This window comes from Lagopus muta, chromosome 1, assembly GCF_023343835.1.
Source record: "Lagopus muta isolate bLagMut1 chromosome 1, bLagMut1 primary, whole genome shotgun sequence".
Taxonomy (NCBI): domain Eukaryota; kingdom Metazoa; phylum Chordata; class Aves; order Galliformes; family Phasianidae; genus Lagopus; species Lagopus muta.
Window position 1 is genome coordinate 91,616,064 of NC_064433.1, and position 15,830 is coordinate 91,631,893.

General features: G+C 45.1%; 1 protein-coding gene across 1 annotated transcript in view; it reads left to right on the plus strand.

The window, feature by feature from the left end:
• Positions 1-15,830, plus strand: part of ILDR2 (immunoglobulin like domain containing receptor 2) — a 37,534-nt gene that overhangs the window by 2,328 nt on the left and 19,376 nt on the right. Inside the window, 2 exon segments of the mRNA XM_048930093.1 lie at positions 5,543-5,875; positions 6,361-6,480. Coding sequence (XP_048786050.1) covers positions 5,543-5,875; positions 6,361-6,480 — 453 coding nt within the window.

Below are 15,830 nucleotides of genomic sequence, written 5' to 3' on the forward strand. Positions count from 1 at the left end.
GTCACACACAGTCCTTGGTATTTCAGGGCTATGGACTTCTGCAGTTAAGTTGGGAGCATGGGACATTGGGTGTAACAGCATCATGGGGAATAGAAATGAGTAAAGAAATCTGAATCTACTGCTCGGTATGCAGAGCCTGAGCTGTATCCTGTGTGGAGAGCTTTCATATTGAGGTTCTGTGCTGTGAGTGTTGCCTCTGCTTTTCTTCAACTTTGGTTTTGTTTCGTTCCAGGTTAAGCAGTCTGTTTTGCTTTGGAACTGCGTAAAGTGCTACGCTTCCATTTCAGTGCAGCTGACCTATTTAGGCATTGGTTTTCTGCTGGCTACAAAAGTTGGCAGTTAGTGGCCATGGAGCTAAGAACACAAGTCTTATAGCAGCTAGACCATGATGTGCAATCCATTTTCCCATAAACCACTCAATCTGATGGTGGTGGCTTTGCTGGTTAATTGTGTGGATTTTGCTGGTTAACTGTGCAATGTTATCCTGCCTGAGTTGATAGAAGTCCGTACAGCACAATTTTAGTGGTCACGCTGGCTCTCCATTCACTTACTTGCATCTCTGTGTATCATCACTGATTTCCAATCTCAGAACCCAGACTTTATGATTTAGGCTGGATCCACATTTGTAAGCATTGTCTGTGTTCAGCAGTGGGGGAAAGAGCACATCTAGTTGATGGGCAGTAGCCAAGGCACAATGAAGAGAATCATAGAATCATAAAGGTTAGAAAAGACCACTAAGATCACCTTATCCAACTGCCATCCCATCCCCACCATGCACACTCAGCATGTTGCTCAGTGCCACATTTACCCTTTTCCTGAACACCCCCAGGGTGACTCCACCACCTCCCTGGGCAGCCTGTGCTAGTGCTTCACCGCTCTTTCAAGAAATTTCAAGAAATTTTTCTTGATATCCAACCTGAAGGATACAGCATCCTTTTGCACAGTTTTTTATTTTCTATGGGGAAGTGGTACAAATTATCTTAGGAGCACTGTCTCTTACCTATGGACTTGTCCTTCTTGTGCCAAAACCCTGAAGTGTAGGCTAGGAGTAGTTTTAATGAGGTTTGGTTTAGGGTCCAAGGACCTCCTGTTCTCATGGATGCACCTCTGGAACTCCTATCAGTAAAGGTGCATAAGATTGTGGGGTGTCATTTCTGTAGTTTCTCAGCATCAGCCCTGCAGCTCCAGGCAAATTGCAATGCGGGCCAAATAACAGCAAAGAAAGAGATGTGATTCTTGCGCAGATAAGGAGATCTGTGCTGACCTGAAGAATGATGTGTACTTCCTTCTCTTGGACTTGACTCTTATCTTATATGCTAGAAGGATACAGACCTATTACCTTGAACTACAGTGTTTGCCTTTGTCATTATTTACAGAGATGAGTGCTTCAGGTTGGCTTTGTTCTATTCATAAAGGCTAGCTTAAGGCTGGGTAATGAAGCTGAATTTTCCTGGGATCCATCTCACCTTGGGGAAGCATAGGCTTTTATTTCTGAAGGGCAACTGAAAGAAGAACTGAAGTTTGCACTTCTCAGTTACCCTCTTTTTTTTGTCTTGTGAAAGGTGCTTAGGAAGATCAGGCTCACGAGGTTCAAATATGCCCATACGGATACCCCCTCTATAATCACTTCCTGGAATTTTCTTTAATCAGCAGTAAAATGTATTAGGAATAGCTTGTGTGTAATGTTGACTGTGTACTTTGCACGCGTAATCTAAAGATAGTGTGGAGATGCAATCAGAAGAAAATAGGGATACAAATACATAGATTCTTACTTTCTGATAGTCAGGATATCTGTGTTTTTAAGTGTACTTGATTAATATTTGCAGAACTTGTCCAGGGACTGAAGGGGAGCAAAGAAAAAGGGAAATGCAATTGTCACATGGTCCTGTGGCTTTCACAGGCCGCATTTCACAAGATTTCTCTTATGAAAGTTCAAATCATTTGAAATTCACAGTAAACAGATTGGCTCTCTAGAGTGCAAATATGTTGTTTCTGTAATGATTTTGAAGTAAGGGCTCATCTTGCTCTGCCCATGTTTATCAAAACATAGCAGAGCACAGCTCTGTTCCTTTTTAATCCTGCTAATATTAAACTCGATGCAGCCGCTGCAATCTGCTGTCACCAAGCTTGTCATCTTTTTTTCATATCTTTGACTGTTTTTGTGCTCTGCTATGTAAGCAGCCCAGATTTCTGTCCTGAGGCTTCTGGCATCCTGGCTAGTCTCTTCGAGATCGTTGAGCTCAGCAGTTGCTTCTTGAGCTTGAGGAATTCCTAAGGACACCTCTGTAATTCGTGTGCGCAGACATCTGTGCTAGGTGCAGAGCCGCCATCTTGTCATCCAGCGTCCTGCTGGCCTTTTGATGGGTGTTTTTACAGCACTGTTGTATTACATGAATAGATTCAGATGCTTTTTCTTTTTTTTTTTTTTTCCAGAGGAAGTAACAGGTGTATAATTTCCCAGTTCAGCCCTATGTAATTATATACAATTTGACTTAAATAGATTGAGAATTTCCACTGATCCGGACTCTGTCTGAGGCACTGTGTTGTTCTCAGATGCTATTTCTGGAAAAGATCCGAAAAGAATGTTTTACAAGTTAAAGAAGACCTTGGGATAAGATGCAGAAGATGCCAGATAACTTACTGCACATCTCCCAAATGCTTTTGGATAGAAAAGGAAATCTTGCATTTTCCCAAAAGCTGCTTGCAAATTTCTTTTCTCAATATAGACATTCACATGGGAAAGGGGTGGAGAAAGTTAGTCAGATGAGAATTTGCTAAAGCTCAGCTAATCATTTATTAAAGCAGTCCCTGGCTCACCAAACTCATTAATCTCATTAACAGGAAAGAGTGCTGCAGCACATGGATAGCTGAAAGCACTGTGTTTACTGAGTAGCATACTTCGTTCACAAGGGAAAGATTTAAATATTCCCTGTGTCGGTGCTTTATCCTTGAAGCTGAAGTAACATGATGAGTCACTTGGTCACCTCATGTCACGTGTTGGCTTTGGCCACAGACTGCCTGGAGTCAGGTGCAGAGCCGCCAGATCCAGGTCTGGCCTGTACCCATTCATTTTTTCGAGCTGTTTGTCGTGTCTCTTAAATTCAGATGCAGCGTGAAGCATGGGTCCCTGGAGAGGAAGGAATAAGATCACATCACCATTTGGATCACCATGAGAACCAAGTCGTGACATTCCCCCAGTGCTGCGTGGCCCCATGTTTCTGTCCCTCTTGCCCCTGGGAGCAAGACCCAGCAGAAACATCCTGGCTGCTGCTGCTGGAGTTCTCTTTTTGCCTATATTTCGTGCCTCTGGTCCCCGTCTCTGCTGTGGCAGCGTCTTGCTGGGACCTCAACTGTGGTACACGGTACTCTGGAGAGCACATACTTAAGCATTTGGATTTGAGTCCAGGCATTTCTAGCAAAACTAATGACATCTGCACAATTTCAATATGGCACAAGTGCTATCTGTGTAATGTCATGTGTTTATTACGTGTATAGTACAGCATTCTTGCAAATGCCATAGCACCCCTGTGCACCACAAACCTTCGCTTAGTAGTCCCCAGTGTCACATCTGCCTAGATCAGTAACTCTTTGATAGTATCGGTGACGATCTATTCTCTCTGAAGTAAGCTTTCTCCCTAGGTGCTGTCCATACTGTGTCTTTATTTCCCATGTGGTGTATGTAGGCTTTGTTGTGATTTATGGTGTGGATAACTGATAATGTTTTGAAATTACATTTGGCATTGGTCTAAGCTTCACACTTTCTTTTGGTTACGACTCCTGATCATGAGACATTTGCTTGCTTTTGCTTTTCAGGTCTGCAGCTATATTTGACTGGACTCTGTCCCTTTGTGCCTTCTGTTGTCATGCTTTTGGTGTACTTGCTGCTGTCTCTGTTTTCAGCTCTACTGCTTCAGTGTTTATGTCTTTCTTTCCCCATCCTAAAGACGTCCGTCATTTCAGTTTCTTTTGCAAGCTCTTGTTTTCATCTCCAGCTTCTGTTGTGGGTGGTGTATTTTTGTTGGCTCCATTTCCTCTCCTTTTGGCATCACGTTTTAATCTGCTGCAACCTGGCTTTAGCCTTCTGAGATTATTTTGACCTAGGCTAAGACACCTTCAACCCTTCCCAATTAACGTAAACTTCTTTGTTCTGCATCAGCCATCTACTTACCCGAATACTTCAGCCTTACTCTGTTTTTTTCTTTCTTGGCACTTGCTCTTCTCTCCTATTGTTTCCCCCCATAAGGAAATCTTGCTGTGTTCTCAGTCTTGCATTCTTCCCTGAGCCTTATCCAAGTCCAGCAGTCCGTCATGATGCAGTGTAGGCTTCCTCTGCATCCTTCTTCCCTTTAATGTTTGCGTTTGGTTTGTTCTCTTCTTCACTGTGCTCTGTGCTTCAGGGTATATACTGGAGGGAGCTGCCACCATACTGAAACTGGTTTCCTTTTTCCACATGAGCTGTCACTATCAGGCCCTGCTGTCCCCCAGCTGCCCCTAGATACAAACTTGTTCCTTCGCAATTCCCCCCTTGCTGCGGGGTTGTTTCTGTCCCTCCACCACTTGGCACGTAGAAGCCTGAAAGGGTGGCTGCATATGTTTCCAGTGTTGTGTAAGTGCTTCCTCAATCATTCCCACCTGCAGTGCAGGAGGCCAGGAAGCAAAGAGGGGCATGCGTGGGAGGTTTTGGCCATTTCACTGTGGGTAGATGGAGTATCTCGCTATTCTAAGTGCTCACTGCTGGCATTGCTCACTATCTCTTGGCTTCTCCTAGAGCTACATAAGGATGTGGCAGCAATCCTGTTTGTATTTATTTCCCATGTATCTTCTCTCAGGCCCTAATACAATCAGCTCCAAGCTGCAGCTTTCCTGTCAACTGGTAGATAAACGTTACGCATTGAGCTCCATCTCCTCCATGGGAATGTGAAAAATGTGGGTGTTTGGGCCATTTTTCTCCACGCCTGCCACATGGATCAGTTTCTCTCAGTGCCAAACACCAATTGTGCCAAAAGCTATGCAATTTGGTTCTACTCTTTCCTGTGTCTCTAGTTTGGCCAAGCTATCAGCAATGTTGAACACCATTGCGCGGAGGGCTTGGCTGGTGCTGCTTGCTGCTTCACCTTCAGAGAGCAAATGTGATGACACTGAAATTAGGAGTGGGTCAGTTATTCTTCATTAGGACTGGTGTGAACGTGAGATCTCACCCCTTAGCTGACCCTGAGAAGTGGAATATGGCCATCCCTCTTCCTTACTTAAAAATGCCATAGAAGCGTGAATCGCACACCACTATGTTGGTGTTACCACAGAGCATAAGGATACTTCAGTTGAGCCTTCAGTCCCATTGTACAATATTTTTCCTTGTAGCTGTAACATATCCAAGGAGCAAACAGCCAACCTTTGCTTGCGTATGCTGAGGAGTATTGCACCCTAGCAAACTGATGGTCATTTTAATGTTATGCACATGGGAAGAACGACAGCATGACAAAGTGCCACAATCCCCTCTTGAAGCCGTGCCGAGACATGTGACACTAATATTTTTGTTTTTCAGCTGAGGTGGAAGGACTGCGAGTCACTGTGCCTGAGAAGAAGAAGGTGGCCATGTTGTTTCAGCCTGCTCTGCTTCGCTGCCATTTCTCTACTTCTTCCACCCAACCAGCTGTGGTGCAGTGGAGGTATAAATCTTACTGTCAGGACCGGATGGGAGAAGCGCTGGGTATGGTAACTTCTGGTTTACAAACAATGAGCAAGAGGAACCTGGACTGGGATCCCTACCTGGACTGTGTGGACAGCAGAAGGACGGTCCGTGTCGTGGCCTCCAAGCAAGGATCTGCCGTCACTATAGGGGACTTCTATAAGGAGAGAGACGTCAGCATTGTCCATGGTAACTTTCCTACTCTGGTGATCTGTGATGGGGATTGGAAGTGACTCTTAGCAATTTGGAGTACTGGAGGCTGGTAATAGTTGTTCAGTTAATTCCTTTAGGAAAGGTGTCAGGCTGTTGTGTGACAGGCATTTAGGATTCAGCCAAGCAGCTCTGGAACCCAAAGGCCGTTCGTTCCCTTTGGTGCTTCACTTCATAGCACAAATACTGTTGGGGCCCAGGCCTTACATGGTGGAAAAGACACAATGACGCTGGATACCTTTTCTGCTCTTGGCACTTCCAAAGTGAAATTCTGTGGTGCTAGCTGTGTTGCCACATACAGGCACAGGGTCTTGATCTTGTTCCTCTTTCACCTGAATTCCTGTATGTTCTGGATAAGGTTAACCACTCTTTGTAAGGAAATGATGGTTTCAGGACTTGAAGATGGACTCACTCTTTCAATTGATGTTGGAGGGAAACCTTGACTTTTCTTTTTTGACTTTCAGATGCAGACCTTCAGATTGGGAAGCTGATGTGGGGAGACAGTGGGCTGTATTACTGCCTTATTATCACACCAGATGATGTGGAGGGCAAGAATGAAGAATCAGTGGAGCTGCTTGTACTTGGTAAGCTCTCTTGTCAGATCTCATCTTCAGTAGATAGCTGATGTATTTTTCCTTCTGTTCTCTTGCTCTCCCTCTACATATCTGTGCACTGTATTACTACGGGTATCAAATCTATGTAAAACAGTCCCTGCAGTACCTTCGCCATTGCCTTGCACCTTGTGCAGTCATTCACACCTAGGCAAAGTGGGTGGCAAGTGCTGCCAAACCAGAATAGTAATGTTTACACCCACACTGCTCACACATCAAACTGGTGTAAATGACTACAGAAAATGCTGGTCTCTAGGAAGTCAGAACCCTTGTTTTTAAGGCATAAAATAATAAACTTGTAGCAAAGTGAACATTTGAGACCATGTCTTTCTCTCAAAAGACATCAAATCATATGCTTTTGCAGTCTTTCAAGTCTCCCTTGGTCCTACTTTTCTGAGAATGCAAAGCAGCACTGTGTTTATCTGCTTGAGTGTGGCAATTTGGGATATTTTTCTTCCTGTTTAGTTGTACTTATATGCTTAAAGGTACAATTTCATGATCACCCAGTCAAGTCTAAGCCAGTACTGCCACTAAAAGGACTTCTCCTCTCTGCAGTCTGCACACTGGGCTGTGTGTGCCTCTCTTAGGCTTCCTTGTGCACTGCGGTCAATGAGATCAGGTTTTTGCCTGTTTGCAAGTTTAGCTTTCAGGTACAGCATCTAACAGTCCAGTTCACTGAATAAGTCAAAAGAAAGCACCCATCCCAACTATAGGAGAAAAGCAGAGTGGAATTGGACCTGTTGCGAGTGTTTGTTGAGTTTGCTTAAGCCAGTGCTATACTGTTCCAGAAGGGTATTATGAGATTTTTCTAAATCTTAAGATCTGCTGACACTGATATATGTTTGTCTGGTTAGCATGTTTGTATGAGCTTTTGGGCTTACAGATCATGTACGTTTTGTGAAGGAAATTTTAGAAAGTTTGGGCCTGTAGTTCATTGTGATACCTAGAGACATACAGTAGAACACAAGATCAAGGGCACTTGACAGACAAGGCTCAGGTGAGAATTTGACAATTATATTTAGGGCTGTATTTGTCATCACAAAATGAACCAGATTGAGTAGTTTGGGTTAGGATCAGTGCCATCTCCTCTACTCATTTTTCAGATGTCAGTCAAGTGACAAAGTGGATCCCTCAAAAAAAAAAAAATTAATACGCCTGTCTAAATTCACAATATGACTGTGTATCATTTGCTGATTAATATCAGATCCAAGACTGACCTGCGTGAGTTCGTGTGGGGCTCTCTGCCATGTGAAGTTGTAGCTGTTACCTAGGCTCCTTAACTGTATCTGTATGGTGGTAGACTGCTGAAAGGTGACTTTCTTCACCTTTCTTGCCATAGTTTGGTGTCTTATCTGTATCTGCAATTGTGCTCAGACACCAGTGATGATGCAGTACCATGGTAACAGGAAGAATCTGGTTTTCAGCATGCACAGAAGACGGTGGGGGGGAACTAAGAAATTACCTCCTCTGAAGCTGGCCTGATGGTACCCCTGGCCATAAGTCGTTGTGGTTATGTTGGGAGGAAACATGGAGGTTAGGCTGTGTTACCTTGACTGCACCTGATTTTCTTTTTGCAACAAGGTCTGACCTTGCATGTTGCACAGCCCTTTGCTAAGTTTGGCAGCAGCATGAAGGCATATTTACTATGGGCATGCTTTGTTCTGCCTCATGCTGTTTGGTGCAGCTTGCATGTATTTCTTCTCCTGGATAATGTGCATAGAGACAACTTTCCAGCTTTCAGAGTGAGTCCAGGTTACTCACCTATCTTCTTCGCAATGTAGTCTTCTTCTACCTGTGCTGTTTGTTTTTTTTTTCCTTTTTTTTTCTCCTCCTTTTCTTTCTCCCCAGTGATTGCTAAAGGAGGACGAGGTGGAGAAGGTAGCCAGTGGTGAAAGATACTATTTCTTAATATTCTGCTATCTTCTGGGACTTTCTTTAATATCATCTCATTACTCCATGAGGTATTATTGACTTGCAGAGACAGTGATACAGATGCAGATCTGAGCACTTCAGTAGTCGTAACGGATGTGTGGTAAGAGTTGTTTTTTCCTGCTGCTCTTTGAATGGAACTTGGATTCCTTGTAGACACTGGAGCAGCAGAGAGCTAGTATGTCTTGCAGACACTGCCCTTCCTACTGCACATTGCTGTTTGCTCCATGCTGGCAGTGGTCTTTCAAAAATATTTTCCATTGCTTATTTTGAGGCTGCTGCATGGTTTAAGCCTAGATTATAATTTTGAGTAGAGCAGATGTTCTACATGCTTAATCAGAATGAAAGAGGAAACAAAGATTTCTCATCTAATTGTTTCTTGTTAACGCCAAGATGTAAAGTGTATTTGGGTTAGAGAAAGATGCTGCTTGGCAGGGAGTTTAATCTCATTTACAAACTTTGGAAGGTTGGAGAAGCAAAAGTTGTAGATACCTACTGGTAGTGTTAGTACACAAGTAGAAACTTAGTTTAAAAGTAGAGGATCCTGCTTTTATGCAGTGAAACACAACATCAAAATTTGGTCAGAAGCTACTCTGTCACAACCTGGGGCCAAATCCCAAACCTGATTAAAATTACAGTATTCCTTTTTTTCCTTAGAGGAAAAAATTGCAGAGATTTCGGGCTTTACTTTGCAGTTTTCCCAAAGGAGTCTCTGTAGCTGATTCACCTAGGCCATTATGGGATTGCATATTGAGCTTGTCACCTCTACATGTCACACTGGCATGTGCACAATGTGGACAGCTCCAGTTAGCATCAGAGAATCGCATGCACTGTCTTCATTTCAAGCCTATTTCTGAAAAGCACATAAGCATTTATCTACATCCATTCATACTCAGCAAAGCTGATAGGATTTATAGAGGTATACCTGATGTTAAGCACGTACTTACATACTTTGCTGAAAAGATTGTTCAGTAGGTTTTGCTTCATCAAGGACTTCAACTCTCTCTAAGGGAATCAGCAGGCAAGGGAGGAGGGAAGGTAACCTCTGTGCCTCAGGAACACAAAAGAGAGTGAACCTATTGTAGAGAGAGGAAATGATTTCAATTTGGAAGTATTATTATACATTTGTCAAATATTTGTATCTTGGGTTGGAATCTCCTGAGTCTAATATGCTAGAAATATGAACTCTACTTTTGCTAATTTCTAACTTAGAACTTAATGATACAACAGGAGTCAAACAATGCTTTCCACACTAATGTCTTAAATATTTTAGAACTCTTTGCTGACATTACAGCTGGGATAGTGAATCCATTTGCAATTTTGTAGTTGTTTTTTTTTTCAACTGATAAATGTTTAAACCAAAAAACCTGAATCCTAAATTTTAGAAAGTCTCCTCTTCTAAGTAACTAGCAGCTGAGTGACCTGGCTCTTGAAAGATACAGACAATGCTATTAATCACATTGTTACTCATAGCATCTATGCACTGCTTTTTATATGAGCATGTCCACAGTCCTTAATAAAGTCATTCGGCGCAGCCATTGTTGAAAGAAACTGCACCATCTATATGCACCAGCATATGGATGCAGTGTGCCTGGAGTTCCCTTTAAATTGGAAGCACAGAGCAGGTTCAGGAGATACTCCGTCCCAGGTGACCCGACTCACTTGAGCAGTCAAGCTTAATTGCATGGAACCTAGTAAGTTTTTCTGAAAGCCAGAATTTATGTATTAGGTGCAGGGTCCTGCAAAAGCATCCATACTGCCCCTTTCCCAGGCTTTTACCTCTATAGAAAAATGGTGTGGATGTAGCCAGGCACAGCAGCTGCTGTGAAATGCATAGGTCTATACAAACTTAGGAATGTTTGTGTTGCAAGCAAGTTTCTAAGTAGCTTAGATGTAGTATCATAGAATATCTTGGAAGGGACCTGTAACATAATAGAAAGCATAACAAGATGGCAGAGCAGCAAGGTCTTAAGCTACGGCAAGCAGGGATCTGCTTAGACATGATAGCAATAGGCACAGAAATAAGAGAAAGAAATTAGCTCCTCTAAGAAGGCCTGTAAGGACCTCCAGATGAGATGCCCTCAACTCCACTGCCAACCCTTAAATGAGGTCTGGGAAGGGGTGGATCCTGCCTCCACCCCTTCTGGTCACTTGGGTGCGTCGCTTGCACCTGAGCTCCCCTGGGTTGGCCCTGCCTTCCCCCAGGTCCTCAATCAGTGCTTCAAGCTCTGTCTCAGCATTTCCACTAGGGACCTTGAAGGTCATCTAGTTCCAACCCCTCTACTGTGAGCAAGATGGCCACCCACTAGTTCAGGTTGCCTAGGGCCCTATCTAACCTGCCCTTAAGTGCTTCCAAGAATGTGCTTCAAGACACAGTGATTTCATGTCCATGAGCATTTCAAGTTGCTGGAGGAGGCAGCAGAGTGATACACTAATTTCAGTTGTTGGTTTGATACTTTGGTCAATGAACTTTGTGCTTTGTAGGCAGCTGTTGCCTACCTTTTCTCCAATGAGTTCAGCAGCCAATGCTGCATAAATGTACATTAGTGAAATATTATTTTGTAACTGATCTTGTAGAAGCTTTAGCCTCAGCTTCTACAATATTATATGTTAAAAAACAACCATTAGTTCCATAAGCTTTTCTTAATATCTGATGTCGGCTAAAACTTAGCTGATGAGTAAACTGAAATCACAGAACCGTAAGGATTGGAAGGAACTTTTGGAGATCATCCAGTCCAGCCTCCCTGCTAAAGCAGTTCCCTACAGCAGATTGCACAGGAAAGTGTCCAGACAGGTCTTGAATATCTCCAGAGGAGACTTCACCACCTCTCTGGGCAGCCTGCTACAGAGCTCTGTCACCTTCACAGTGAAGTTCTTCCTTGTGTTTATGTGGAACTTCCTGTGCCCCATTTTGTGCCTGTTGCCCCTTGTCCTGTTGCTGTACATCGCTGAAAAGAGCCTGGCCCCATCCACCTGGCTCCCTGCACTTTTGATATTTATAAACAGTGATGAGATCCTTCCCCTCATCCTTCTCTTCTCCATGCTCAACAGTCCCAGGTTTCCCACCCTTTCCTCATATGGGAAATGTTCCTGACCCCTCGTCATCTGTGAGATCTTTGGTAGTTTGTATGACCAGCCAATACTCACATGGTCTAAAACCAGAATTTGTCACTTCTAATACCTGTAGGTGGGAATGGAGGTAGACACATTTGCATGCAGCTTTACTGCACCGTACCTAATGTGCTAATAGAGACATGCGTCAGCTTTCAGAGAGGATAAATCTCTCCTGGGACCTGTGTGTATGGTGCGCAGTGCTAATTAGATGGCTCTTACTTAGCAAAATGACTCAATACCTGGTATAAATAAAGACAGGTTGTGTGCTAGGAGAGACTGTGTAATAAGAGGTGATGTGATAGAAAAGTTCTTGGCAAAATTTTCCCAGGCAAGAGGACTGTTTCAGGATTCGCTCCATTTGGCTCAGATGCTGCCAGCAGCATGCGAGCCAGCACTTGGTCGCAGTACTGGCAGGGATGTCAGTGCCCCCGGCTAGGTGCTGGGGATGAAAGGGCCAGGTCTCAGCCAGAAGGTGTCCACGGGCACCTTCACAGAGAGCGAGGGCTCTCTGATCCGGAGAGTGGGCAGAACCAGCAGGGAAAGCTGGCAAAGGCCTGGGTGCCAGGAAGGCCACTGGCCTCCCCACCCCCAGCACAGTCCTCCTTGGGCACTGCCTCCTTTGTAATCAGTTCCAATACTTTCTCTCCTGCTCGTCCCACGCCAGGCTACTCCTAGTTCTTTATTTCACGCCATTTAGGAGCCCTACTTGTTGCCTAGGATTTTTTACCCCTCTTTTCCTTCTTATTTGCCTGCCACAGCCACATGCTGGTCACAAAGGAGGCTGGTGTGATTAAAGGCCTCCCTTACTAAGGTCACCATGGCAACAGCCTCCTTGGAGGTCTTTGTTCCCTGCTAAAACTTTGATCTCCAAGAAGGGCTGCTGTTATTCTCCCTCCAATTGGCAGCAGGAAGGGAAGGATGGGAAGGAAGAGTAAAGTTTACTGCAAGCAGAGGGAGTGCGGAGGAACTTGCTGCAGAGAGCCGTGCTGTCCCAATAAATCTGCCAGCAGCTTCCCTGGAAAAGTGGTGGATTTACAAGTGCCGTGCTTCCTCTCTGCTTTCTGGCCTCCGTGGGGCTGTGTCCTGTGCCAGGGCCTCTGGCTGTGGCACAGCTTGGCAGATTCTTCTGCCTCTGAGGGAGAAAATGTTCCCTTGCAGCTGCTGCCTCCTGTGGTCCCGCAGCTGCAGGTGGAGCTGCGGAGGCAGCCCCCGGCAGGAAACCAGTTCAATGGTTATTCTTGCATTTACCAGATCCGTATCACATTGATGCAGTTGCCAGTATTTACCACGTTCTCATATTTATCCAATTGCCGCGCTCCTGACTGCACCTGCACCTACTTTATTCCTGCCATTGTTCTCTTTTGCTAAGCGCTTATCCTCATTATTTTCATGTCTTTTCTCTGCTCAGTAATTGTTTGACTCCTGCTTTTCCCTGCTCCACTGCTATTTGTTCTCTCCTACTCTAGTCCATTCTTCTCTTGCCTATCAGCTTCTGTCCTCACCCACATCCCTGTACCCTGCGTACCATTGGAACTCTGCAGCCCTCAGCTTTCCCATCCTGTCTCTCCTCCACTGTTGTGCTGTGCTGTGTTGCCACAGGCCGGGGGCTGGTGGCCTGCCTCTGTGCTAGGCCTGGGGCATGCAGGGTGCCTGCTGTGGGAACTGTGATGGGAACGTGTCCCAGATTTGCGCTCACATGAGGACAGGCTCCTGGCTCGAGCAGAGCTGCCTGGGACGACCCTGGTAAACAGGACCATCCTCTGTATTCCTTCTTTCATTCAACGGTGCCTGCAGGGAGTTCAGTGTTGGGAGCTTGCATGGAAGACATCTTTGCAGATGGAGTCACGCTGCAGCTTAGCAGCCATGGTCCCTTCCTGAGTTTGTGTTGCTGGTAGTGTGGAGGGAGGTCAGCCTCTGCGAGGAGCACCGCCAGGAGCCTCTCGTCACTGTGGCAACCCGGCCTATGGCCAGACCTGGCTTGTCTGGCCCTGAACAGAGCAGCAGCGGGGGGAAGGGTTGTCAAGGAATTCATTTGGGGGGAGAAACGGGGAGAGCTGAGATGCAGCGGAATCTGGGGGATACAGCCACCCAGAGCTGAGGCTGAGGGGCAGCCCTCCTGTGAAAGCTTTGTGCACCCCCTCACAGTGGCAGTGGGGCCCCATGGGGCTGGGACAATAACCCCTCAGCAGGACTGAGACAGGCTGCACAGACAGGGAAGCAGTGACTGGTTATAGGTAACACGGGAAAACTGCTTTGGTTGTCTTTATCATGAGTCTTCACAGCGCTGTTGTTTTTGGGGGATGCTTCTTATGTCTTGAGTGTAAGGTTCCTCTGGAGGATCGCAGGGCACTGTAAGCCCCAGCAAGTGCAGGGGTTGAGGCTTTTATCATAGAATAGTTTGAGTTGGAAGGGAGCCTTAAAGGCCATCCAGTCCATCTCCCCTGCAGTAAACAGGGACACCTACAGCTCCATCAGGTGTTCAGAGCCCTGTCCAGTCTGACCTTGAGTGTCTCTGGGGATGCCCTGTACACCACCTCTCTGGGTAACCTGTTCCAGTGCCTTGCTAACTTTTAGGATAGGTTCAAAACAAAGCATGGCTACTTGGGCTTGTGAGATGGAGCTTGAGCTTTATAGAGCTGTCACTGGGATTGCACGGTGAACAGCCTTGCATTAGCTGTTCGCCTCTAGTTGTTTGTCCATTGATGCCTGCTGCTGGTCTTGGACTGTAACACAGAGGACCTACCCTGCATGTATTATGTGTGTGCCCATTTTTTGAGAGCAGAAAGCACACATAAGGTCTTCTGTACAATGAGCTAGCTGGCAGCAGTTTGGACAGTTGATGCTATCAATGTTATGAAACTGTGTCTGTAGATTAAAATATTGCAGTATGCTGGTGGCAGGAGTCCTTTTCAAAGTAGTAAATGAGGAACAACTATCTGAATGTTAAGCTTTGTGTCTTTTGCTAAGGCTTCAGGAGCACCCATGATGGTGTTACAGTGAGCAATAGACAGCTTTGATGAGTTGCAACTGTTTGCAAAGCACTGCCTACATTCAGAGGATGTTTATTATGGCTCCAGCAGGCATCCTGGTGGATTTTTTATATCTACAGAATCTCTGCTGAAACATTTAAGGAAAACAGAGAGTGGCAATCTCTTTGATTATAACACGCTTCAAGGACAGGCTAGAGAGCAAGGAACTTGGGATCCAATTCATCATTGTCTGAGCACTGCTTCGTGCTGGACCTGAACGACTGTGGGGCAGCCTTTGCACCGGCTAGTCCTTAGCTGCCTTTGCTACAGTCCATCCACAACATATCTCTCTCTCAAATGCAACTCCCGTACCTTATGTATGTCATTAGAAAACCAAGCACGAACCTGATGCAATTTAAAGGAGCACAAAGCACAGATGCACACGGCCATGTTCTGCCAGTGCATAGATGTGTGTAAATTATATCTGAACACTGTGTAGGATGTTTGCTGTGTATCAGAAATATCCCAGACATTCAGTGCCAAAACAAATAGGCCCCAAACTGCCGTGGAGCTTGGATTTTTTGTTGTGTTCACTTATAAATTAAAAGTCAAATTCTTTTGTTTATTTGTTTGTTTTCCTTTTGCAATGTGATTCCATGAAGTTGCATAGGAATCCTTCCCTGGTTAATTTGCTCCACTGCAGGCTTGTCTTTATACAATCTCAATGAGTTGTTTGTTCATTGTGAAATAACCAGCACATACTCACAGTCATGTTTCAAAACATCTTTCCTGGAGCTGTTTCTGAAGCTGCAGAGCCCCACATGGAGAGCCCCATCCCCAGGTGTCGAACGCATGTGACTGACTTGCCAAGGGCCTTGCGTTAAAGATGCTTTACATCCATTTGAAAACTAGACCAGTAATATTTTTAAAGTAAACCAAATTCTTATGTTTGAAGGCTGTTGCGCATGTCCAGGAGCTTTTTGTATGTGCAAAGCATAACTCCAGCAAGATACTATCTTGTAATTATGCCAAGGAGACCTCCCTGTTCTTGTTGTTTTGTGCCTAAATCAGAGCAACTCTGCTCCAGATTATTCCTCCTGTTGCAGCTCTGCTAATGAAGACACAGTGCAAGACCAGACAAATGGAAGTGGTGCAGGGGCAGACAGCAGGCACTGAGCGTGGTGATATCTGTGGTTGACAGGAGTGCAAGTGGGCTGATGATGAAGGGGACTGAAAGCTAAGGCAGGGGCTGGAAGTTTGTTTTTCTTGCAGTAACCTTTCTCCTTGTTCTCCTCCTTCTGTCTTTTCTAG